At 34.6% G+C, this 27925-nt stretch overlaps 1 protein-coding gene across 7 annotated transcripts in view; it reads left to right on the top strand.

The window, feature by feature from the left end:
* Positions 1–27925, top strand: part of EPHA6 (EPH receptor A6) — an 872130-nt gene that overhangs the window by 142370 nt on the left and 701835 nt on the right. For 5 of the 7 annotated variants that reach the window (XM_058731672.1, XM_058731667.1, XM_058731668.1 and 2 more), the window contains one exon: positions 24749–25412. In XM_058731672.1, the coding sequence (XP_058587655.1) occupies positions 24749–25412 (664 nt within the window). The remainder of the gene's footprint in view (positions 1–24748; positions 25413–27925) is intronic. The other 2 variants (XM_058731670.1, XM_058731671.1) reach the window with 1 other exon arrangement.

Here is a 27925-nt window from a genome sequence, read left to right as displayed (position 1 = left end):
GATGGATGAACACACTGAACACTTCAACAGAGAGATATAAAATAAGAAGAAAGTACCAAGTAACTCATACAGTTAAAAAATATAATAACTGAACTGAAAAATGCACTAAAGAATTTCAGCAGGAGACTAGATGATACAGACAGCAGACCCGTGACTTGGAAACAGGATAGTGAAAATCACTCAAATAGGAAAGAAAAAAAAATGAGGATAGCTCAGGGATCAGTGAAACTACAAGTATACTAACATTTGCATATAGGAGTCCCCGAAGAAGAGAGAGATAAAGGGGCAGAAAACTTGCTAGAAGAACTAATGGCTGGAAACTTCCCTAACCTAGGAAAGGAAACAGACATCTAGGTCCAGGAACCAAAGAGAGTCCCAAACAAGATGAACCTAAAGTGAGCCCTAAACAAGATGACTCCAAAGAGATCCAACCAAGTCACATTATAATTAAAATGTCAAAAGTTATAGAGAGGATCTTGAAAGCAACAAAGGAAAACAACTGATTATATACAAGGAAAACCCCAGAAGGTTATCACCTTAGTTTTCAGCAGAAACTTTGAAGGCCAGAAGAAAGTGGTATGGTATACTGAAAGTGCTGAAAGAAAAAATAATCCAACCAGAGTACTCTACCTGGCAAGATTATCATTCAGAAATGAAGGAAGGATAAAGAGTTTCTTAGACAAGTAAAAACTAAGGGAGTTTATCACCACTGAACTGACCTTACAAGAATTATTAAAGGGACTTCTTTAAGCTAAAAATAAAAGGCCCTAAATAGAAATAAAAAATTTATGAGAGGAAAAAAATCTGACTGGAAAAGGTAAATATACAGTGAAGATAGTGGACTAACCACTTATAAACCTAGTATGAATGTTAAAAGACAAAACTAGTAAAATCAACTATAACTACAATAATATGGTAAGGGATACACAAAATAAAAAGAGATAAAATATGACATAAAAACATAAAATATGGAATGGGATGGAATAAAAATGTAGTGCTTTCAAAATGTGGTTAAACTTTAATGACTATTAAAATAGACTGCTATATATAGGTTATTATATGGGAATCTCATGGTAACCACAAACCAAAGTCTAATTGATACACACAAAAAATGAGAAAGGAATCTAAGCTTAATACTAAAGAAAGTCATTAAACTACAAAGGAAGAGACAGAAGAAAGGAGCAGAGAAAAACTATAAATATAGCCAGAAAAAAATTAACAAAAAGGCAGTAAGTACATGCCTATTAATAATAATGTTAAATATAAATGGGGTAAATGCTCTAATCAAAAGACATAGTGTGGCCGAATGGATGAGACAATAAGACCAATCCATATGCTGCCTAGAGGAGACTTACTTTAGATCTTAAAGACACACACATACTGAAAGTGGAGGCGTGGAAAATGATATTCTTCGCAAATGGAGCAAAAAGAATGGGGTAGCAATAATTATATCAGACAAAATAGATTTTAGAACAAAGACTATAACAAAAGACAAAAAAGAACAATACATAATGATAAAGGCACCAATTCAACAAGAGAATATAACATTTGTAAATATTTATGCACTCAACATAGAAGCACCTAAATATAAAAAAGATATTAACAGACCTTGAGGGAGAAATTGACAGCAATACAATAGAATTAGGTGGCTTTAATACCCCCACTGACATCAATGGGTGAATCATCTAGAAAGAAAATCACTGGGGCGCCTGGGTGGCTCAGTCGGTTGAGCGTCCGACTTCGGCTCAGGTCACGATCTTGCGGTCCGTGAGTTCGAGCCCCGCGTTAGGCTCTGGGCTGATGGCTCAGAGCCTGGAGCCTGCTTCCGATTCTGTGTCTCCCTCTCTCTCTGCCCCTCCCCCGTTCATGCTGTGTCTCTCTCTGTCTCAAAAATAAATAAATGTTAAAAAAAAAAATTTAGAAAGAAAATCACTAAGGAAACATGAGCCTTAAACAACACATTAGACCAGATGGACTTAAGAGATGTATACAGAACATTCTGTCCAAAAGCAGCAGATTCCTTTCAAATGCACAAAGAACATTTTCTAGGATAGATCACATGTTAGGCCACAAAATAAGTCTCAATAAATTTAAGATTGAAATTAAGCATGTTTTCTGACACAGTGTTATGAAACTAGAAATCAATTACAAAGAAAAAAAATGGAAAAAAAACCCCACAAACATTTGGAAACTAAACAGTATGCTGCTAAATGACCAGTGGGCCAATGAAAATATCAAAAAGGAAATCAACAAATACCTTGGAAATGAAAATGGAAATACAACATTCCAAATTCTATGGGATGCAGCAAAGGCAGTTCTAAGAGGAACATTCTTAGCAATACAGGACTACTTTAAAAAATAAGAAAAATCTCAAATTTACAATCTAGCTTTATAACTAAAGGAACTAGAAAAGGAAATGAAGCCCAAAGTTATTAGAAGGAAGGACATAATAAATATCAGAATGGAAATAAATGTAATACAGGCTTAAAAAACAATGGACAATATCAATGAAACTAAAAGCTGATTCTTTGAAAAGATAAACAAAATTGACAAAACTTTAGCCAGACTCATCAAGAAAAAGAAAAAGAAAGGGCCCAAATAAATAAGATCAGAGATGAATAAGAACTTAAAACTAATACTAAAGAAATACAAAGGGTCATAAGAGCCTACTATGAACAGTTATATGCCAACAAATTAGAAAACCTAAAAAAAAATGGATAAATATCCTAGAAACACACAGTCTTCTAAAACTGAATCATAAACAAATAGAAAATCTTAATAGACCAAATGCTAGTAATGTGATTTAATCAGTAATAAAAAATCTTCCAACAAATGAAAGTCCAGGACCAGATGTCTTCACAGATGAATTCTACCAAAACTTCAGAGATCTAATACTTATCCTTCTTAAACTAGTCCAAAAGAATTAAAAATGAGGGAATATTTCCAAGCTCATTTTCAATGCTAGCATTATGCTGATAACAAAACCGAAGATACCACAAAAAAATTACAGCTAATATCTCAAATCAACATAAATGCAGAAATCCCCAATATATTTGCAAACCAAGTTCAACACTACATTAAAAGGATCATACACCATGATCAAGTGATATTTATTCCAGGGATGTAAGAATGGTTCAACATCTGCAGATCAATCAACGTGATACACCACGTGAACAAATGAAGGGTAAATTATCTAAATAGATGCAGAGAAACCACTTGACAAAATTCAAAAGCCATTTATGATAAAAACTCTCAACAAAGTGGTTATGGACAGAATGTACCACAACATAATAAAGGCTGTAATATGAAAAACCCAGAGCTAATAATGTCAAGCTCAAAGATAAAAAGCTGAAAGTTTTTCTCTAAGATCAGGAACCAGAGAAAGATGCCCACTCTTACCACTTTTATTCAGCATGTTGGAAAGTCCAGCCACAACAATTAAGAAAGAGAAAGAAATAAAAGCCCCAAATTAGGAAGGAAGAAATAAAACTCACTATTTGCAGGTGATTTGATAGTATATATAGAAAACCCTGAAGACTTCCAAAATACTTAGAACTAATAAATGAATTCAGTAAAGTTGCAGGATACACAATTAATATGCACAAATCTATCATGTTTCTGTAAACTAGTAATAACTATTTGGAAGGAAATTAAGAAAACAATCCTATTTACAATAACAAAAAATACCTTGGAATAAATTTAATGAAAGAGGTGAATATGTGTGTATGTGTGTGTGTGTGTGTATGAGAGAATATATAAGAAAAGACCATCTCTTCAATAAAGGGCATGGGTAAGTGGGACAGCTTCATGAAAATGACACTAAGCTACTAGGTTATACCATATACATAAATTCCCTCAAAACAGATTAAAGATTTGAAAGTAGGACCTGAAAATTTATAAAATTTATAAAAGAAAACAAAGGCAGTAAGCTCCTTGACATTAGTCTTAGTATATTTTCTGGACCAGACTTTACAGAAAAGTGCATGAAAAGCAAAGTAAACAACTGGGACTACATTATATTGAACAATCTTTGCACAGTGAAGGGAACTATCAACAAAACTGAAAGGTAGCCAACTGAATGGGAGAAAATATTTTCAAATCATATACCTGATACGAGGCTAATATACAAAATATATAAAGAACTCAGATGACTCAATAACAAAAAAAAATCTGATTTTAAAAATGGGCACAATATTAAATAGACATTTTTCAAGAGAAGACAGATGAGCAACAGGCACATCAGAAGATGCTCAACATCACTAATAAGGAAATGCAAATCAAAACCATGGTGAGATATCCCTCCACACCTGTCAGAATGGCTAGTATTAAAAAAAAGAAGAAGAAGAAACAAGAAATCTGAAGCTGGTAAACATGTGGGACCCCTCATGCACTGCTGGTGGGAATGTAAATTGATGTAGCCACTATGGAAAACAGTATGGAAGTTGCTCAAAAAGTTAAAAATAAAGCTACCATATAATCCAGCAGTTCCACTTCCAAGTATTCATTTGAAGAAAATGAAAACACAAATTTGCAAAGATATATGCACTCCTATGTTTATTGTAGCATTATTTACAATAGCTAAGGTATGGAGGCAACCTAGGTGCTATATAGATGAATAAAGATGAGCAGACATGCACATGCTGTCTCTCTTTGTTTATGATGGAGTATTAGTCATAAAAAAGAACAAAAGATTGCCCTTTGCAGCAATATGGCTGGACCTTGAAGCCATTCTATTAAGTGAAATGAATAATACAGAGGAAGACAAATACTGTTTGATTTCATGTACATGGAGCCTCTAATAAAACAAATGAATAAGCAAAACAAAACAAAATCAGACTCACAGATACAGAGAACAGACTTCTAGTTGCTAGAAGAGATCAGGGGTAGGTTGTAGGCAGAATAAGTGAAGGGAATCAAGAGGTACAAATTTCTAGTTATAAGATAAATAAGTCATGGGGATGAAATGTATAGCATGGGTAATATGGACAATAACACTGTTAACTTAGTATGGTGACAGATGATAATTAGACTTACGGTGATCATTTTGTAGTGTATATAAATGTTGAATTACTATGTTATACATCTGAAACTAATAATGTATGCCAATTTTATCTCAATAGAAAGAAAGAAAGTTAACTGATGTCAGATCTGAAGGTCATTGAATGCCATTTAAGAAAATATTTAGGCTTGATTATTTCTTGGGTGAAAATGTTGCACATACATAGATTGGGGAACAGAGACTTAATTGGGTAGTGCAATGCAAGGGGGATGCGACATGATAATATTCCTTCTATTTCAGTTCTGATCAAGACTTACACTCAGTTCTAATACTAAAGTCACATTAGAAGCATTCACTTGAGAGAATAGCATTCTGAGTGTATTTCAACAATACTATTTCTACATAAAACAAGATTCCATTCTAAAAAATTGGCAACTTACAATGTAGACAAATATTCCTAAGGTTCTTTCCTGTATTCCATTATGAAGATTCACAGAAAATGTTATCCTCACCTTTAAATTTAAATATATTGTTTTAGCTAAAGCAAATTAGCCTCATTCCAGCATAATCAATTTCACATAGAGAGACACAACACGGTCCATACCTGCATTTTCTAGTCTACTGTATTTTTTTCAGTCACCTGTATGTGCCCTTTGAATTCCATTTAGTAATATGTCAGTCCCAGTAGTGGTTTGCCAAAGATAAGGGACAGAAATTAGATGCATAAGAAGAAACAAAAAAAGAAGGAAGCATTGAGGAGCATTTTTGGAATAATCCGAAACCCACTTAGAAACAAAAGTGTAAAGGGGTGTCTGGGTGACTCAGTCAGTTAAGCGTCCAACTTTGGTACAGGTAATGATCCCAGGGTTCCTGGATTTGAGCCCCATGTTGGGCTCTGTGCTGACAGCTTGGAGCCTGGATTCAGAGCCTGGAGCCTGTTTCCGATTCTGTGTCTCCCTCTCTCCCTGACCCTCCCCTGCTCGTTCTCTATCTCTTTCTCAAAATAAATAAACACTAAAAAATACAAAGAAAAAAGCATAAAAACTAAGAAAATGTTTTTCTATCTTAATCACTAATCTAGTAATGGTTGCATTAATTTGTTATCTCTACATAGAACACCAATAGGCAGATTCAAATTAGTCAAACCCAGGTCGCTACCCACTCATAAAACCCCTACAGATTTTGCTATTTCTGGGACTTCTAGTCAGAAACTTCCCTCTACGACTAAGGTTGAAGATTTTCTTACTGGGTCAAATGTAGGCTGGCTTTCTGTTTCTTTCTTTTTAATTTTTTTTTAATGTTTATTTATTTTTGACAGAGAGAGAGACAGAGCATGAGCAGGGGAGGGTCAGAGAGAGAGGGAGACACAGAATTGGAAACAGGCTCCAGGCTCTGAGCTGTCAGCACACAGCCCGATGCGGGGCTCGAACTCACAGACCGCGAGATCATGACCTGAGCAGAAGTCGGACGCTCAGCAGGCTGAGCCACCCAGGCGCCCCCTGGCTTTCTCTTTCTTTTGGAGGAATTCTCTACTGGTTTTCACAGGTTATTTCAATAAATCTAGTAAAAAGACTTCTGTAGGATGCAGCAGATTGCCAGACATGTTTCAGTATTTATGTGTCTACAATGGAGACAGTTTAAGTTCATTTCCAGAAAACTTATCATGTGTCACACAACTGAGTTCTGATGTCTCCTCCTTGTTTAACAGAAGTGATGTGCAAAAACATCAAGTACTACAAAAAATACTACAATTTAAGCACTAATCTCGCCTACATATGTTTATATAAAGTAAAAAACAGCATCTGTGAAAATGTAAACCTTTAGCTTTGGGTAAAATAATATATCATATTACCAAGGTATTATAACCCTTGCCCAATTTGCCAAGGTTTAAAAGAATCATTCTTTTCATGCGGCTCTCACCCATGTTTCTCTCCCAGATTTCCAAATTTTTAGGATGGCTTATTCATGTATAAGAAGTAAGATCTAGTTAAATTTTTTCACTTTCTGGAAGTAAGAAGCCTCTTGAGGCTAGAAGAACCAATTATGGTTGCCTCTTAATTCTGACTGCTTAGTTCAATGATACAATATCATCATAATTCTATGTAAGTCCCCTCTTGCTTTATTTGTTTAATCCTGTTTCCTACTCAAACTCCTTTTACATAGACATCTATTCTGTTGTATTTAAGGTGAACACCTTTAATTTGTATATGTTCTTAGACATGTAAATTGTCTTATTAATACATTTTGGTTTTCGTAAATTATATTTTACTGTAGATCTCAACTTGATCCTATTTTTTCATCAGCCCTGTGTTTTAACAGCCCTGTGTCTTTGTTACTCAAAATACATTTAGTCTTTCACTACTAACTTCTGTGAATGTATTCTGTCAGTGTTTGGTTCCACTACATTTTACTTATCTCTAGTGATTACCTCTAACTTCCAATTACCATAAATCATGCTATGATGAACATACTTATACATTTCCAGTTATGGACCTGAATATTTCAGTGCAGTTTATGTATTTGTGAATATTGTGAATATGTATGTGCATGTACATGTCTTATGATATATGCATACTTAAGTTTCAGAAAATTGTCTATAGTAGCTTCAAGAATCTACTTCTTTATCAACGATGTATGGAAGTCTCTTCCTTGTCTACCTTCTGAAAACACTTGAAAAGATAGAGCTTTTTTTATTTTTGTCAATCTTCATGAATCTAAGATGTTATTCCAGTACTGTTCCAGTTTCTTTACATTTTAGTGAGTTTGTGAATATTTTGATGTACTTGTCTTTATCCTATATCCTCAGGGATTATTTTTATTGAGGTTGCTGGATTTTTATTATTGATTTGCAAGAATCCTTTATATAGTCTGCATATTTTTCCTTTCTAAGTATTACCACTGGAAAAAACATATCCAAATCTGTCACCTACCAGTTTTGACCATGGTGTCCTTTGTTGAGTAGAAATTCTTATTTTTATATAATCAGATTCACCAGCTTTTCACTTTATATTTTGTACTTTAGATTACTGTTAAATAAGTCTTTCTCGAGCCCTAGGTCACAAAGATATTTGTTTATATAGTATATTAACTTTGAAGTTTTATCTTTTATATTTAGATCAGTTGTCTTTGGGGATCAACATTTTTATGAAGGATAATATAGAAATCTAGTTTTATTTTTCTTTATACATTGAGTTTTTCTACTGAACAGCCATCCATTGAAGTGATTGTGTATATACTCTTTGATATTTACTTCCCATATAAACATGGTCTTTGAACTCTATATTCTGTTTCATGACCCATCTGCCTATTACTATGTTAATATAAAAAAAATTTATAACTGTGGAATTACAGTATATTGTAATAGTAATAGGAAAACTCACCACTGTAGGACATTTTTTTTAAGAAATAAGTATTTTTGAAATTCTTTCCTGTGTATTTTAGAATAAGTTTACTGAGTTTCTTAAAGATAATTAGCTAGTATTTATTCTATAATTCAATTTAACTTAAAGATAAATGTGGAGAAAATGGACACCTTTAGCCTATTAAAGTATCCCATTATTATCACAGATTATAGTGTCCCATCTAAGAGCATTAGATGTGCCTCCATTTATTAAGAACTTCTTTTGAGACCCTCGCAGGAAGCCAGCTGAGCTGGCAAAGCAAAAATGTGATTACAAGGGTCAAGTTCTCATACCACAGATCACAGTACAGAAGGTTACCTCTGAAGCTGAGAGACAGTACTTAATAATGTCTCAGATAAGAATTAATTGCTCTTAAAGTTTGGTTGAATTTATTTAAGTCTATTAGACTAGGGATTTGAGGCATTTATTTCTGCCCTCAAGTTTGAACCATATTTCTGTTGTTGCTATTGCTATTACTTTTTTTAGGGAAGTAATTTGTTGATTTTTTGTAGTGATTAAGATTGTTATATTTTTATTATCAGAAGTATGTGAATTAACTAGAATTAATATGGAGAATTTAGTTTTCTGAGCTTGGAAACTATTTTTTTTTTATTTTTTTAACGTTTATTCATTTTTGAGAGAGAGAGAGAGTGGGGGAAGGAGCAAACAGAGAGGGAGACACAGAATGTGAAGTAGGATCCAGGCTCTGAGCCATCAGCACAGAGCCAGATGTGAGGCTTGAAATCACTCACCACGAGATCATGACCTGAGCTGAAATCAGATGCCCAACCAACTGAGCCACCCAGGCGCCCCAGATTTATCAATTTTAATTGATTTTTTTTTCCAAAGAACCAGCTTTATTTTGCCAAGCATTTTTATGGATTTTTATATTTAAGTTTTGAAACAGAGGTAACAGTGTAGGGCTAACCAATCTAATTAGTAAAAGAAATTAATCTAATGTGCTTTAAGAAAATTTGAAATAGGGACCATGGATCCACAGCCAATATTTGAGTTGTAGTTGGATTTTGTTTATTGTAAAATCCAGGAGTCTTTAAAAGTAGATATTTTTTAAAAGTAGATATTTAACAATTATTGTTTGGTAACGGACATGTATATTTTGTCTTCTGTCATGAGCTATTATATACCTTCTATGTGTATGCTGGTTTACAATTTTTTCTTTTCATTCTCCTTATGACACTCTTTTCTGGAATTATTCTATCTCCTACTTTACTATATTTCTACTTTCTCAGATGTATATGTTTGTTGATTGTTTTCTAGTAGTTTGTAAACCATTGAGTTTAGTTTAAATTATTACTCTAAATATTGACTATTTTTAGTGTATGTTAAATCCTTTTAAGTAAATGTTAGTGATGATACTAATTTTGAATGTACTTCTTAACTATGGGAACCATATCTATTTAAGTATATGTAGTACTTTGCTTAATTCTATGACCTTTTGATTTTTAGCTACTTAGGAAATGCAATATTTTGCTTATTGGGTTATGAATTATAAACTTTCATAGAAAAAATGTAATATAAGCAAACACAAAGAGGCACATAATATTTTCATGTATTTTCAGAGAATATCCATGTAAAATAATTCATAAATATTTACTGACAATACACTCATGTTCTTCTGTTTCTTAAAAATATCAGATGAATCAGAAGTATATGTGATAATTAACATCCAATCATTTTTGTCTTTTAAAAAGCACCTTAGTACAGAAGTACCTAAGTTCATTGGGTCCATATAATATATTTCAGAGCTGAAAGATTTATGTTCCCAACATGACCTTAAAATTCTGTTATGCATCATAAGTTTTATTACTATGCTAACAGCAATTTTAGTTTATTATTCTGTAGAATATATGTAATATTCAGGGATAGTTTTTTCCTTGAAGTTTGGAAGGTGAATGGTTGTTAAGCATTGTTATTTGGTTAGCTTCAAATATTGTTTTGTTTTGTTTTGTTTTTTTCCTAAGAAAAGATTAATGGAACTTTTTAAAAGGTTGTTTAACATAAAGGGCAAGTTTATTATACTCCCTGGCTTATTACACAGTAATGATTGTGTCAGATCCTATATAAAGCCATGCAGTTCTTTTAAATAGTTTAACACAAAGAATATGATACATCTAAACTATACTGTAGTTCATTAATAATTTGTGAGATTAAAAAGAGGGTATAGGGGAAAATTCTCAACTTGGCTCAATAGTGTAAAACTTCCCTTCTAATTACTAATAATTTGTTGTTTTAAAATAATTTTTAATAAATAGAAATCAGTCCCACAGAGTTATTCAAAAAATAGTGCCTATGCTTTTATACTTTTCCCATTATATATGCACTTATATTCTGTGTTCAAGAGTCATTGAATACAAATATGCAAAATAAGTAAGTATAATCTATTGTAGTTTTATTCAAGTCAGAAATACACATATGGCACATGTCAGTTAATGTAGAAAAATCTCAGTTTGAAGCCTTTGAACTTGCTGACGATCATTAGTTTTACCTGTAAGATTTTGATATCAAGTTTTGACCTACCAGGAACAATTCCCATTGAAATGTAGTCCTGGGTAGAGTTGTAGCTTGTTTTTGTGGTTTTTTTTTTTTTTGGGGGGGGGCAGGGAGAGAGAAAGAGAGCGTACATGGGGGAGAGGCAGAAAGAGAAGGAGAGGAGCTAAAACGGGTTCTGCACTGATAGCAGAGAGCCTGATGCAGGGCTTGAACGCAGGAACTGTGAGATCATGACCTGAGCTGAAGTCAGATACTTAATCAACTGAGCCACCCAGGTGCCTCTAGAGATAGTTTTAATTGAATTGTGAAGGTCTACGTATTTTGAAAAAACAAGTCAAAATAGATATTTTTGTGAAGTGTCAAACAACGTATGGACCAGAACATAAACTAAGAAGATATGTACAGAATCATCTTCTTACTTTGGAATAATCTCTACAAATTTATTTTACACATTACATGTCTATAATAAGAAAGCACTTGTCTCCAGATTTCTGCTTGAAGATTATGCTTCTGCCCACACTGGCACTGCACCAGGCCTTTTCTTGTCATAGCTGCCAGAACTTCTCCATTAACAAATCCAGTAGATATTGGGCTGTCTTTATTTTACTGGACCTTCAGCAGCATTTGATGTGCCCAAACACTTTCTCCTTTGTTAATCATTTTCTTCTTTAACGTGTACAGAATATCCGGGAGGTTTCTTCTGCCAATTTGTATTAACACGTAGAGTTTGAATATTCATTTATTTCATACTTCATGTTTGCAAGAATTACCAATTCCTAATTTTAATATACTTAAATATTATACCTTTTACCTAAAGTAGAAAGTTAATCAGAATCGGGGCTATAGACTTTATCAGTAATTAGAGCAAAGGTAATTTGACTGGATCAGTAAGTAGTCCTTTTTATCTCAAAGTCCTTTTCTATTAAAGGATAGCTTCTAAGCAGCCTCGGCACTATTTCACCTGGTCATTTCACTCTCTCTTCTGGTATAGACACATTTTCTTGATAACATTTTCCTCTCCTCCTCCCTCTGTCTTGAAACACACACACATACAGACAGAGCATCTCCCAGTTCTAAACCTGAGTCTTCATCCTAACTTAAAGTCTTGTGCACTAGCATAATGCTGGCTGAGTCATCTGATGTTTGCAATTAAGTCATCTGATATTTTTATGTTCAGCTAAGTCATTATGAAAGTTCTAAAATAAGATTAGTTTAGGAGATTGCTCAAAGTGTATATATCTCTCAATAATGTGTGATATTTAGAATACTGATTTAAGAAGTAGTAAGTCTCAGAAGCATTAGCAGAAGCATTCAGGATTGGTTTAGAATTCAAGCCTTCTATTATTCATTTGTACATTCAGCAAATATAGAGAACCCATTCTGATCCTGGTGTTGTATCCCCTCGTACTAGGGATGCAGTGATGGACAAAACAAAGAGCCTTCCCTCACAGAGAATACAAGCTACTTAAATTTAGTTCAGAGACTTCATATGGGCCAATAGGACTTTTCAGATACTTGTGGTGTTGACTTTTCTGTTTTCTCTCTAAATTTAAGAAGTCAATCCCCTCATCCATAAAACCAGGATGATATGATTTATTCTACCATACAGAAATGAAATGAAATTAAATATAGTTTGTAAATATAGTTTGTGAGATTATTTTTAAGTTTTCTATATTTTGCAAGGTATTTTATTTAAAGTATTCTATATTTGCAAGGTATTCATGTATTGTTGAACATAAGAGAATAATTAAGATGAATACTTACATCTTTTTTGTAGAAATCCTATTCAAAGATGATATTTACACTATGTTATTCATTTTTAAGGGAAAATCTCAACTTTTTATAACAATTAAGACTTTCAGACATTCAGAAGATAGACTCTAAGAAGTTTTAATCTTCATATGACAATGTTTTATGGGAAGAATTATTCCTTCTTAATGGAAATTATCCTTTTTCCTATAATATTTTGATCCTGTTAATAGGACAAATGCACCAAAAGTAATAAATTTATTTATAAAACTTACTTAGTCTCAGCAGTTGTCTTCCAGACATGCCATTGAGTTCGTACTTTTTTTTTTTATTAAATATCTTTGTAGTGCTAATAAAAAAGTTTTATGTTTGCCCAAAGTGAAATAGAAATGTATCTGCACATGATACATTTTGCTTCTTGTTTTATTCTCTGAAAGTAGTTATCATTTAAATGCAGAGACTTCACTTTTCTGCTGCAAAAACAGATTTATGTTATTAACTACATGCCTAGCAGCAGAATTCAGGGCACTAATTTTCTAAGTTTATGTCAGTATATTGACTCAAAGTGAATATTTAAGTGGTTCTGAGGAAAATATCACATTAGAATAAGAAGGCCCCTTTAACAAGCTTTTCGTTGATTGAGAATATTAGATACTTATGACTTAAAAATTAAGCCATTACAACGTTACATAATGAGATGCCTATGTACGTTCAACTTTAGTTTATTTGGATTATGCATGGTAAGAGGTAGAATGTTTGGAACAAATCAGAGATTCACCAAATGAAGGCTTGTCTTCATTCTCAGCTCCTATTTTTATCAGTCTTAGAATGATGTTGAAGGTTTTCTCCCCTTGTTTCCCTTTCTCATTTAAATTTGGTTCAATTTTGAGGAATAATTAGTTATAGCCACATACTACAAAACACTTGGTAAGAAGTTATACATGGAAACTGAGAATATTAGATTTATCATGGTTTTATTGTTGTTTCTTTGTTTTACTTTGTCCTATCTTTAGATAATTTTTTACTTTTAGAAAAAATCTGAATAATAGGCTATGTCATTTATTTATGAATTAATCAAATGACAATGTAATGGTAGCTAATCTAAAAAGGCATTTGCTCTTTTGGATTGTATATCTTTGAAATAATCTTCTGTTATATTCTAACTTCTTTGTATATATTCTGTCTATATATTTATCAAAACTGCATTTTAAAGAAATAAATCAAGAAAAAATATTTTTCACCACATATTTATCTCCCTTTTAGCTTATGGCTGGGATGTGTTACAAATGGGGGCAGATATAAGTTTAAGACTTATCAATTTGATACTAGAGTGTTTAGTAGTATTATTATAGTAAATGATTTTTTAAAAGGCAGAGAGGAAAAGAAAGAGAAGAACAATTTCACATATATACAAAAAAGTACTTATTCATTGAGGAAGCACAGGTAAAGGTGAAACCCAAATTATTATTATTTTTTAATGTTTACTTATTTATTTTGACAGAGAGAGAGAGAGAGAGAGAGAGAGAGAGAGAGAGAGAGAGAGAAAACATAACCACCAGTGGGGGAGTGGCAGAGAGGCTGTTAGCCTGGAGCCCAGTGCAGGGTTCAATCTCAGGAGAGATGCGTGAGATCAGGACCTATGCAGAAATCAAGAGTCGGATGCTAAATTGACTGAGCCACACAAGTGTCCCCCCAAATTATTATTATTTTTTAATATTTTGTTCTGAGAGAGAGAGAGAGAGAGAGAGAGAGACAGCGAGAGGGGGAGGGGCAGAGAGGGAGACACAGAATGTGAAGCAGGCTCCAGGCTCTGAGCTGTCAGCACAGAGCCCAATGCGAGGCTCGAATCCACGAACCGTGAGATCATGACCCGAGCCGAAGTCGGACGCTTAACCGACTGAGCCACCCAGGTGCCCCCCAAATTTATTTTTTTATAGCTATCTCATTCTTCAATGTTATTAGAGTGCTACTTTCCCTAGTCACAACTATCAGCATATTTAACTTTGTTTCTTACTAATTTGTTTTTCTTTTTGCCAAAAAGCAGACCAGCCCTGAAGCTGGTTAGTGTCCTAAGGTATCTAGGATATGATTTTCCCCCTCCCTTTTCTGTCTGGAGATACAGTAGTGAGCATGGTAGTATGAGGGTAATTCTCTTCTTTTGCTACAAGTTTTCTTGAACTGTGGTTTTTGAGTAAATAATCAGGACTTAATACTGCTATTTGAAATTACAATTAGGTTACAGCCCTTTCTATGCTGAGTAACAGACTATCTGCTTTTATTTTAAAAATTTAACAGTTATTTTTGAAATAAATGTTTATATTCCTGATGAATTCCAAAGATTTTTCAGAGAGAAGAAGGTATAAATTTGAAAGATTTACATTAGCAGTTTAGATGTTTGGGTCAATTTGCCAGCAAATTGTCTGAATATTCTTGCCTAGAAAGGCTATTTGATTGCTTTATTTTGTTCTCTGAAAAAAGAAAGAAATCTGATTCCACAATGACTGCTACTTGCTTTAAGAATTAATTTTCTTGTTCTAATTTTCTATGCCCAAAAGGAATCCAGCTTTTTGGCCTAGTTTATTTAGCTTGCTATGGAAACAAAAATTCTCTGTGTGTGGGTGGGGATGGGTTTTTAGAGAACCTCAGGCATAAAAGGATTAAGTACTGTTCAGAGCTGTTTGTACTTCCTGTCACTTCTAAGAAACATTCACTTTAAATGAGGCTGCCCAAGAGATCCATCAGTGAAGAAATATTCTTAGGTGCTGTAAAGCACTAAGCTGTATGCACAAACTTTTGGTAAATGTAACCCTCTACTAAGTTTTTCCAGTGTGTAAAAGTTCCTGCTCCTATTTAAAACAAGCACATGCATAACATTCTCTAGTGTAAAATATTTAGATGTACATAATCTTTATACCTGTAGAAATTGCACTATGAAATAATCAAACCTATCATTAGTTCTGCAATTGAAATTAAGTTGATTAATTCTGTCAACTATATGCTTTTACATAATAGGAACTTAACTGAAAATATTTTAACTCCTCCATCTTATGTTGTTTAGTTTTCTATATTTTCATGTAAGACTTAAAATACTACGGTATAAAAAAATTCACTGGTAGGCCACCTGGGTGACTCAGTTGAATTATCAGTGGCTTCAGGTCATGATCTCACAGTTCCAGAGTTCGAGGCTCACATCAGGCTCTCTGCTGTCAGGGCAGAGCCTGCTTCACATCCTCTGTCTCCCTACATCTCTCTGCCCCTCCCCTGCTCTCTCTCTCTCTCTCTCTCTCTCTCTCTCTCTCAAAAATAAACACTAAAAAAACACAATTCACTGATAATATTATTTATAGTAGATCAAAACTCAAGTTATGTATTAAAAGATAAACTGAAGCATATTAACATTTCTAAATGTGTATTTGAATAAGCATTAATTTGAAATCAAGCAGTGTCAAACCAAAAGTGATTAAGGGTCATTCTGCTAATAGGAGCTAGGGAAAAGGCTGTTATAGAGCAGAGCAGAAGTCAAAGGAAAGCGAGGAAATTATTTTATTGCCTGTAGCTTAAGTGGGTGCCTTATTTGGGAAAGCCTTGGTTGACTCCTTATGATTTGTTGTTCATAGGTTTTGATTTTCTAACCTTGGAGCATTTATAGGAATTTACTATAGTTTAGGTTTCAGTTTGATTAAGTAGTCTGCAAAAGCATTAGAGCCACCTTGGTCTAATGGTATCCTTGTTTAATTACCTTGATACATGCCCCTGCAGAGTAGAGTATCTTGCAAATTGTATTTGCTCCTACTGCCTGGATTAATAGAAAAGAGAGAGCTTGTCATATGGTCGTTTTATGAGTCCTTTTTTTTTTTTTAGATCAAGGAGTGGATATATGAATTATATGTAATGAATAGTAAAAGCTTTGCAACTTGAAGTTTCATCTTGCTCAGTGAAAGTTTTTGGTTAAGAATCAGTTGTCCTCTGAAGGGTTGTCAGGAAGTATGTCTCAGGATCCATGACTATTTGTTCTAAGGATGTTAATGTTGGATATGGTATGGTGAAGTCCATGTGGCCACTGGGGGAAACAAGAACTAGACTTGGAAAAACAAAGTTTATTATATTCATCGGACTCAGTAAAGGAGTAACCACATGCCACACAGGGCCACAGGGGAAGTGACAAGTTTTGGTCAAGTGGCAGAAGATGGGGTGAGGGAAAAGCCTGAGCCAGAGCCTTTATTGGGTTTTCTGTGGGAAAGGCAAGGTAGGGCAGGGTAAACAGTTTAGGATTAGCTGGTTAGTATAATTCTGTGGGCTTTAGACTATAGAAGTGCTCTCTAGTTGCCTGGCATCTATCAAGCTCTGGGATAATTTAGGGCAGGGGAAATATTAGTTTGGTACCAGAGTTAAATAAGAAAGTAGCTGGGGCTATAAACTCTAGTTTGGTTGCTTTCATATGCAAATGAACATAATTTCAAATGCAAAGGCCCAGGCCCCTTTGCTGTCTCTAAGAATTGGCTAGCCCTGGGAGGGGTAGTCTCTCCCAGGCCAGTAAGTATGCCATCAAAACAAAAATACGGAAAATAAAATTAGAAAGCTTGGTTTCTGTTATGCCCAGAATTCGTGATCCCCAAAGACCGCCAGGGAGCCGAGTCCGTGTAAAAGCAAAAGAGCCTTTATTCGAGCTAGCTCGAGCTCAATCCCCTACCTGCACGGACACAGCGGTGAGATACCAGGGAGAGAGAGCGAGTTTCAAAAGGACAAAGGTTTTATTGGGGCCTAGGGACAGTTGGTGAGGTAATGGCTGTGGCCTCAGCCGATTGGCTGGGGAAGGGTCCGAGTCCTGTTAGGCAGGTGATGGGGGATTACTCAAGGAGAGGATGCATGGTCAAGGTGAAGGACACAGAACAAGATGGAGTCGGCTGGCTTAGGCCCGCCCTTTCAGTTTCAGTCCTTGGTCCATGCGGCACTGAGCAAGGACTAATTCCTAGGTATTGGGTTCCTTATCTGTAATATGAAAATGAAAATATTTGTTTTGCTTTACTGGATTGATGTGAAACGAATGTAAACATTTGTAAAAAATAAAATTGTAAAAAAGCTTTGATAAATATAAATTCAATATACAAATAGTTTCCCCTAGGAATTAGTGAATCCAAGATACCCTCGAAGATTTTATTTTTTTTTTTAATTTTTTTTTTAACGTTTATTTATTTTTGAGACAGAGAGAGACACAGCATGAACGGGGGAGGGGCAGAGAGAGAGGGAGACACAGAATCCGAAGCAGGCTCCAGGCTCTGAGCCATCAGCCCAGAGCCTGACGCAGGGCTTGAACTCGCGGACCGCGAGATCGTGACCTGAGCTGAAGTCGGACGCTTAACCGACTGAGCCACCCAGGCGCCCCAGCCCTTGAAGATTTTAAAAGAGAGAACCCTTTGGTTTACAACTGATTCTTGCTTAACCAAAATTCACTGAGCAGAATGAATACTCCCAAGTTAAAAAACTTTTCCACTCATCATTTTGTAAGTTATCTATCTACTCCTTGATCCAAAGAAAGGATCCAAAGAAAAGAAACTTTCTGTTCTACTCGTCCAGGCCATAAGAACAGATACAATTTGCAAAATACTTTACTTTGCAGAAGCATTTATGGTTTATTTTTTGTGGTACTGAGCTCTTTTCTATATTATATATTAGTAAACTGTTTTATATATTGGTATTTCAAGTCCTATATGAAAATATTTTTACAAACAGCATGAGATTAAGGAGTCATAATATTTTGGGTTATCTATTATGTAAAAGCAAACAGCTGACAGAATTGACCAACTAAATAACAGAATTAGTAACAGGTTTGATACATATTTTCATCTTGTAATTTCTACAATTTCCAGGTATGTGTACATCTAAATATTTCACAGCTGTAGAATAAATTGTGTGTTTGTTTTAAATAGGGGCAAAAACTTCTACCCGTTGAACATATGTGGTACAGTTAACAGTTGCTAAAAAGTGTATGTATGTAGATTAATCTTATATATTAATTGCTATTCATTCTTCTTCTTGCAAGAAGACTTGAAGCCATCTGAGCAAGGAATTCTGGGGTCTTCCCTACAGTGTGGTACAGAAGGAAAGTGTAGGATCTGATGAGGGAGCATAAGACCAACTGACAGGCTGCAAACACTACCCACCCCCCCCACCCCCCCCACCCCCCCCCCCCACCCCGCAAGTTGGGATATGTGTGATATTCCTAGGGCATTCCTGGCTGCCCAGGAACAAAGGGAAGGGGAAAAACAAATGGTTAACTGATAGAGATCATAGTCCTGCAGGTCGTGAGTCTCCATCTATTTACAAATATCTTAGTAAATCAGTAAATCACAAGAAAAAGGCAATCCTATCAAATAGCCTAATCTCCAGAAACCTATAGACTCCTTTTCCTGGAGCCCCAAGATCATGACCCTTCATAGTGATGTGGGAAACAAAGGCAGAAAGAAATGGCAGATAGAAGTAAATTTTCTTATAACCTGCAGCCCATTGACAAATACTTGAGGCTGGAAGAGTAAAACTTTTCTGCAGGAACTCCCTTCTTACTTAATGCTAATGCTTTGCTAGAGGGAAAACCTTAGCTTGACAATAGCTAGACCTCCAGTATCCTAGGAGTCTTCTTTAGCATATGAAAATCTCATTGGAAACTTCCCCTGGACTTTACCTCCCCCAACTCCACAGTATATAATCATGGTCCCAGGGCAGCTGTTTTCTGCCCACAGGTCCTGTCCCCGTGCTTTAATTAAATCACCTTTTTGCACCAAAGATGTCTTCAAGAATTCTTGAAGAATTCTTCAAAAATTCATTGAATTCAACAAGTTCAATCCCAATTATCATGCAGGCAAAACTTTAAAGTTTCAGATTACCAAAGACTGAAAGCTATCTTAACAATTACCCATGAAAACTTTGCAACAGAATTAACCATCATTTAAGTTGCCTTTTTGCTAACAAATTGCAAGAGACAACACAAGCTTATTTGACTTTTCAGCAAACCTGGATAAGAATAATAAGAGTTTCATGTTTAATGCTGATAGGTCTATCTTAGACCAACAAACTTAAATTAGCTTAAACACCAAAATGTTCCACCTGCATCCATTTAAAAAACAGTCTGTTCCCTATGGTCAGTTCTTACCTGGAATCCCAGTGGGAAAATCTGAAATGGGCGGTCCAAGTGGGTGCTCTTTCCTCCTTGACACAGAGGGTGGGAGGAGGAATGAATGAGGAGGTGGAGGATGGTATAGAATCAGTTATGTAGGCCACATCCTAGGTGATGCAGAAACAGTAGGAGGCAGAAGAGGTGAGATGCCACCAGGAGGTGAGAAAGAGGGTTCCCAGTCTTACATCTCCTCAGTTCAGACAGAGGAGCAGACACCATATTTGTATTCCTTTCCACCAACAAGTGGGAAATGTGCAGTCCATGTCAGACCAGAGAAGACGGAATTTTCCCAAAACAAAGGGAGTTTCAGCAGCTGTTCTGCTTGGTAATATTCCTTAAAGTCCCTGTCCTGGGGTAGACTAACCACAGGTGGCTCCCATTAGAGCCATTAACCAGGAAATGAATGAGCGAGAAGCCCCCACATCTATTAGAGGGACAGAGAGAGAGAGTCAGATAACCATTTATTTTGCCTCTTTCCTTTGTTCTTGGGCAGCCAGGAGTGCTTGAGGAATATCACACATATCCTATCTGGGGGGAGGGGCATGTTTGCAGCCTGTCAGCTGGCCTCATGCTCCCTCATCAGGATCTAAGTTCTTTTAAAGAACTTAATGACTTCTTGTTGGGGTCCATCCTCCAGTGGGTATATTGTGCCACTGGTATGTTCAACCTGAGTTGATTGGAAGGCCAAAATTGGCAGCTTTTTGTAACAGGAGAGGGGCACAGCTTGGACTTGAGGGCTGGGATGCTGTATATATGTGCATATGTGAAGACTTTCATGGTGTGGGAAAGAGCTAGAGTCAGGGAAGGAATTAGAAGTGGGATTGGTTAAAGTTAAGGGCAGTCTCTCTATGGAGAGATACCAGTGTAGATAACATACAATGTTATATTACTTTCAAGTGTACAGTAATGATTCCATAGTTCCGTATATTTCTCAGTGCTCATCAAGATTAAGTTTACTTTTGATCTCCATCAACTATTTCATCCATCACCCTACCAATCTCCCCTCTGGTAACCATCAGTTAAGAGTTCGCTTTTTGATTTGTCTTTTTTCCCCTCCCCCCTTTTGTTCATTTGTTTTGTTAAATTCCACATATGAGTGGAATATGGTATTTTTCTTTCTCTGACGTGCCTATTTCATTTAGCATTATACCTTATACATCCATCCCTGTGTTGCCAATGCCAAGATTTCATTATTTTTTATGGCTGAATATTTCATTGTATATACCATATCTTCTTTATCCATTTAGCTATAGATGGGCATTTGGTCTGTTTCCTTAGTTTGGCTTTTGTAAATAATGCATAGGGATGCAGGGGGCATCTGGATGGCTCTGTTAAGTGTCTGACTTTAGCTCAGGTCATGATCTCACAGCTAGTGGGTTAGAGCCCCCTCATTGGGCTCTGTGCTGACAGCTCAGAGCCTGGAACGTTCTTCGGATTCTGTGTCTCCCTCTCTGTCTGCCCCTCCCCCGCTCATGCTCTGTCTGTGTGTGTGTCTCTCTCTCTCTCAAAAATAAACATTTAAAAAAAATAATGAATAGGGATGCATATATTTCTTCGAATTAGTGTTTTCAAATTCTTAGGGTAAATACCCAGTAGTGCAATTACTGGGTCACAGAGTAGTTTTATTTTTATTTATTATTATTATTTTTTAAATTTATTTATTTATTTTGAGAGAGAGAGGGAGAGCACTTGTGCATGCATGAATACACTCAGGTGAGGGGCAGAAAGAGAGAGAGAGAGAGAGAGAGAGAGAGAGAGAGAGAGAGAGAGAATCCCAAGCAGGTTCCATGCTGGCAGCACGGGACTGGACTCATGAACTGTGAGATCATGACCTGAGCCGAAGTTAAGAGTCGAATGCTTGACCGACTGAGCCACCCAGTCGTCCCTATTTTTAACTTTTTGAGGAACTTTCTTACTGTTTTCCACAGCGACTGCACCAGTTTGCATTCCCACCAGTAGTGCACAAGGGTTTCCCTTTTCTCCACCTCCTCACCAACACTTGTTTCTTGTGTTTTTGACTTTAGCCATTCTGACACGTGTGAGGTTATAGCTTATTGTAGTTTTGATTTGCATTCCCCTCATGATAAGTGATCTTGAGGACGTGTCTGTTGGCCATGTGTATGTCTTCTTTGGAGAAATGTCTGTTCATGTCTTCTGCCCATTTTTAACTGGATTGTTTGTTTGTTTGCTTTCTGATGTTGAGATGTATACTTTTTTTTTATGTATTTTGGATACTAACCCTTTACTGGATATGTCATTTGTAAATATCTTCTCCTATTCAGTAGGTTGTCTTTTAGTTTTGTTGGTTGTTTCCTTTGCTGTCCAGAAGCTTTTTATTTTGATGTAATCCCAAAAGTTTTTTCAAAAGCCAAGTATTTTAAATTTGAACTTGGCCTTCCATCTTTTTATGAAGGTATCTTTGCAATGTAGGCAAAGAGAACATACTTAGAATTTGATATGATTTAAAGAATGATTTATCATTTTAACATATTTAGACGCATGCTATATGAGCCCTCATACTACCATTCTTACTATGGGCCCCACAATTTTAGAGGTCTTACTTAACACTTGAAAATTATAACAAAAAGATTACATAACTACATAAATGCAAATATAATTATGTGTAAATGCAGTATTTCTGAAGGCTATATTATGATTAAATTGTCATACCATTTCTATATCTGCTAATGTTTATATTTTTTAGTAAACTTCATAATCTTTTAGGTATACCAATATTGAATTTATATTCTAGTTTTAGTTAGATTCAGATTTAAATATCTAATTTCAATTACTTTGAATGTTTTAGATAAGATAGAATTTAGCAATTGATCTGTTCTAATTATTTCGGTACTCAAATCTAATTCTGACTTTTTTTTTAATAAAAGAAAGAAAAAGCACTAATGACCATCAAATATCACAAATTTAGCCGAGAAAATGAGGTACCATTTTGTTAAGAATCTTTATGCAGTGTCTTTGAGAAGAACCACGTTTTTCATTATCCATGTATATTTTGTCATTTCCTTATCCCTTGCTTCAGCTCAGTTTTAATTCAGTGAATGTATGTTACATTCTTCTCATTCCTGACCTTTCTTTCCATCTAAGTATTTCCCCCACACCCAACACATTTTAAATAAAGATATAAAATGATTTCAGAATTTATTTTTGTCACAAGAGGCCGTTTTTGACATTTTAGTTAAATTTCATATTTTAGGAGTAGTTGTGATGACCATGATTAATACTTTTTATTAATACGAAGAGATACAGTGTGAAGGTTTTAAGATGTAATATTTAAACAGAATTCATTGAGAATATAGCCCTGTCATTCTATATGGAAAAGTTCAGGATGCGGTATAGACATGTATTTCCTGAGAAACAAAATCAGTTCTTATTAGAAATTATCTAAAATAAGAATAATCATTTGTTGAGTACCCTCAGAGGCTCTCCAATGGGTGAAATGCTTGGAGTTTTAGATACTGCTTTTGATATTTCACAAATTTTATTATTTGCATCTTGTTTCACTGCTTATATTCAAAATGGTTACTTTGCTTATTAAATAAGCTATAAGAGGGGCACCTGGATGTCTCAGTCGGTTGAGTATCTGACTTTGGCTCAGGTCATGATCTCATGGTTCATGAGTTCAAATAACACATCAGGCTTGCTGCTGTCAGCCAGTCACCGCAGAGCCCACTTCAGATCCTCTGTCCCCTTCTTTCTACCCTCCCCCACTTGCAGACTCCAAAAATAAATAAATATTTTTTAAATATGAGCTATGATAATGCTTGTTTGCCTTAAATTCAAATGTAAGAATTACATAAGACCCATGATTGCTAGGATGAAAATCATTTAGATGAGTAATTGCATGTATCTTTATGAGATTATTGGATCACTCCTATGTTTATCAGGGGTGTTTTGCAAAATTATATCCACAGTTCTAAAGGAACTTATTGTTTTTTCTGGATAGTATCCTCTCAATTTAAAGCTAACAACTTGTAAATGAAATTTCAGATACAGATTATTTTTAAGTTTGCTTGAGAATATAATTCTTTTTTCATGGAAATGTACAGTAGATATTGAAGACATTTAAGTGTCATAACTGTCCTGTAGACTGAAGAAAGTAGTCAATCTGTTAGAAACTACTAATTGAAATTCAACGAATCTTGATTAAGTGACTCTCTACTGCCAATTAGAGTAAGAAACTGCAAACAGAATGTGTTAAATAATCATATTATAAATCACTGAAGTCTGGTATTAAGAAATAAAATACTTATTCACGATAGAAAATAGTTTATTATTTCCAGTATATATTAATAGAAATGAGAAATTATGATAACTAGCATGTTTTTCCAAAAAGGCTATAAAATTAACAGAATGGTTTGTTTTTAATCTATTGAAAGTTATCACTGTTTCTATACAAATAAAATACAATTACAACCTAAATTTATAATGTACAATTATCAATATTATATGTGTAAATGTGGACGATGCCAATTTACTTCAAGATACTTAGAGATTTTTATTAATTTTTTAAAAAAGGATCAACAAAGTTTATTTATTTTTGAGACTGAAACAGAGCATGAGTGGGGGAGGGGCAGAGAGAGAGGGAGACACAGAATCCAAAGCAGGCTCCAGGCTCTGAATTCACCAGCCACCAGTGGGGCTTGAATTCACCAGCCATGGGATCATGACCTGAGCTGAAGTTGGACGCTCAACTGACTGAGCCAACCAGGCACCCTTCAGAACCTACATTCTTAACCAGAGGTTCATGGTTAAAATCCTGCTGCATTATTGGTTTGAATAGCTTCATTTGTATCCTTTTTATTCATGTTTCTTTGCTAAAACTGAAAATATCAGAAGTAATCATATCTGCTTAACCACTGTGGTTTTATAATCACTTAATTTTTTTTTTCCTTCTTGCAGTGGGATGCCATCACTGAAATGGATGAACACAATAGGCCCATTCACACGTACCAGGTATGCAATGTAATGGAACCAAACCAAAACAACTGGCTTCGTACAAACTGGATCTCCCGCGACGCAGCTCAGAAAATTTATGTGGAAATGAAGTTTACATTAAGGGATTGTAACAGCATCCCATGGGTTTTGGGGACTTGCAAAGAAACATTTAATCTGTATTATGTGGAATCAGATGAGTCCCATGGAATTAAATTCAAGCCAAGCCAGTATACAAAGATTGACACAATTGCTGCTGATGAAAGTTTTACCCAGATGGATTTGGGTGATCGTATCCTGAAGCTAAACACGGAAATTCGTGAGGTGGGTCCTATAGAAAGGAAAGGATTTTATTTGGCTTTTCAAGATATTGGGGCATGCATCGCCTTGGTCTCTGTCCGTGTTTTCTACAAAAAATGCCCCTTCACTGTTCGTAACTTGGCTATGTTTCCTGACACCATCCCAAGGGTTGATTCTTCTTCTTTGGTTGAAGTAAGGGGCTCTTGTGTGAAGAGTGCAGAAGAGCGTGACACTCCTAAACTATATTGTGGAGCTGATGGAGATTGGCTGGTTCCTCTTGGAAGGTGTATCTGCAGTACAGGATATGAAGAAATTGAAGGTTCTTGTCACGGTAAGAAAGATGCATTCAAATAATTTATCATGCATTTAAATAATGTTTTTAAAAGGTAAATTTATTATACATTTATTTTCAAGTGATAAATTTTTAAATGCTATTACTGGTAGAATTAATTATGCAAGAAATTATTAACTATAAGATAGTTTCTTATTACTTTTCCTCCTGGAGAGGATATATGAAAATATAAAATAAATTGTATACCATGACAAGTGTTGCTCCATATTGAATTCAGTAAACCAGTTAAACTATATGAATGGCTGTATTCACCAAATTTTTATAAAGGAAAGCAACATTAATAGCAGCAACAAAAACCAAAAGGGATTCAAAATGAACATTTGCCCAACTTTCAACATTTGCTCAATGATGACCTATAGAGAATGTGGCATTTAAAGATAGTTTAAAAATAATTCTCTCACGTTTACTGATAGTAATTGTATAGTACATAGAGAAAATGAACTTATATTTAAATAAGTGATAAATTCACATATATGTTACAAAAACATATAGGATAGTTTATGCAGGTGTTGTGTTTGGTGATTGAGTAGTGACTATACTAGAGCTTAATTTATCTTTTGAAACTATTAAATACAGTTTTCCACCATATAACAAATTACCTTTTAGTTGTAATAATAATATTTCTGTAAGATCTGTCAGGAAATATTAACACACACAAGGGTAATTAAGTTAAAGCCATACCTTTCACATTGTTATGATAATAAAATACCTGTAATTTTCAAGGTAGAACATTTTTTTTCTTTATATATGAATCATTTTGTAAGGGCTTATTAATCTAATAAATTTATACATTAACAATTTTTACATAAAGATAATATATATCAATTGTGTTTGGATTAAGATTTTATAATCAAAATATAAATATAGAAATAAAATTATTGTAGATAGGTATTAACGTAGTGCAGATATTTCCCTCTTGATGGTAGGTGATTTATAAGTTTCTTTTCTGTAGTACCATATTAAATTTAGTGATTTCTTTTTTTGTGGTATATTCATGTTCTTTAAAAAGGATGATAATAAGAAAAAACATACTTGTATGCATGTAAGGGTCATGGGAAATATATGTGTGTTTTTTTTTTAATTTTTTTTAACATTTCTTTATTATTGAGAGACAAATTGTTAGCAGGGGAGGGGCAGAGAGAGAAGGAGACACAGAATCTGAAGCAGGCTCCAGGCTGTGAGCTGTCAGCACAGAGCCCAACACCGGGCTCAAACTCACAAACCTAGAGATCATGACCTGAGCCTAAGTCAGACGCTTAACTGACTGAGCCACCCAGGTGCCCCATGTGTGTATTTTTAAAGGTTTTATCTATTTATAAAACACTTGGGTTCTTGAATGTTCAAAAGTTCACTAACTCTGGTCAGTTCTAATGATTTTATTTGGTTGTTTAAAAATATTTGTATAGAATCTGTGGTATATTTTTTGTAAAGCATGAACCAGGTTTCTTCCACTATTTAATTATTAAAAGATGTTTCATTGAAGTTTATCAATATAGATTTAATTCCAAATTTTTATTTACCCATAACAAGGATTTACAATGGAATAGTCAGAAATGATTCTTTGAAGGAATTTTATAAACATTTCTATATGTTGGAAAATAAACTAAAGAAAGATTAATATAGATGAATAATTAGTGGGATTAAGAGGATAATAAGTGCTGAGGATACTGATACTAATCATGTAGTTTTGCCACATTTTAAATTAGGTAGAAACTAGTCATTCATTGGTAAAAATAATAAAGATTTTAAAATACGTGAAGAATAATTCCCAGGATTTATGCGATTAGCTTTTATTAAATATTTGTATTTTTGTGGCATTAATCACAGAATAAAAGGTAGTGTCAATTATTGATGACTAGATTTTTTTTTGGTTAATATGTTTGCTCTGTGAATTTCATTCTTATTTATATACCTTAAACTCTTCCAGTTGTTAGATAAGGATGATTTGGGACAAATGATAATCATTATCAGCTTATATAGAGAGCTACTGCTAGACTCATCTGTTTTTATAGCTTGTTATTTTATTTTAATTTATTTGATTGTAGAAATGCAGGAGAGTGGGTATAGTACAATGTTCATCATCTTGTAGTGGATGGCAGGAATTGGAAGAATTAAGCTTAAATTCTAAATCCATGGCTTATTAACTTTGAAATCACAGTTGCCATATCCATAAATAAAGTACTGGTTGTCATCAACTCATGACAAAGTATATAGAGAAATATTAAAAAATGCACATATGCCTGTTCCAATTAAATACAATAAATTGCTATTTAAAAACACAGGGGAAGTCAGAGTGGATGCAGAGACCTCATTTTTAGAGAGAGGTATCTTGTACTACCAGTCTCCATTTTAGAGTATTTATATAAGTGTCTGTTTTGATGCATTGCATTGCCCTTTTATTTTCTGTGATAATAATTTTTATCAGATTCTATTGCCATCTGTCAACAACTTATTTCACAACCTAATCTTTGAATTACATGTAAACTAAATGG

The sequence above is a fragment of the Neofelis nebulosa genome, chromosome 5 (assembly GCF_028018385.1).
Source record: "Neofelis nebulosa isolate mNeoNeb1 chromosome 5, mNeoNeb1.pri, whole genome shotgun sequence".
NCBI classification, from domain to species: Eukaryota; Metazoa; Chordata; class Mammalia; order Carnivora; family Felidae; genus Neofelis; species Neofelis nebulosa.
Note: the sequence above shows the minus strand (reverse complement) of the source record. Positions and strands in the feature narration are given on the sequence as shown.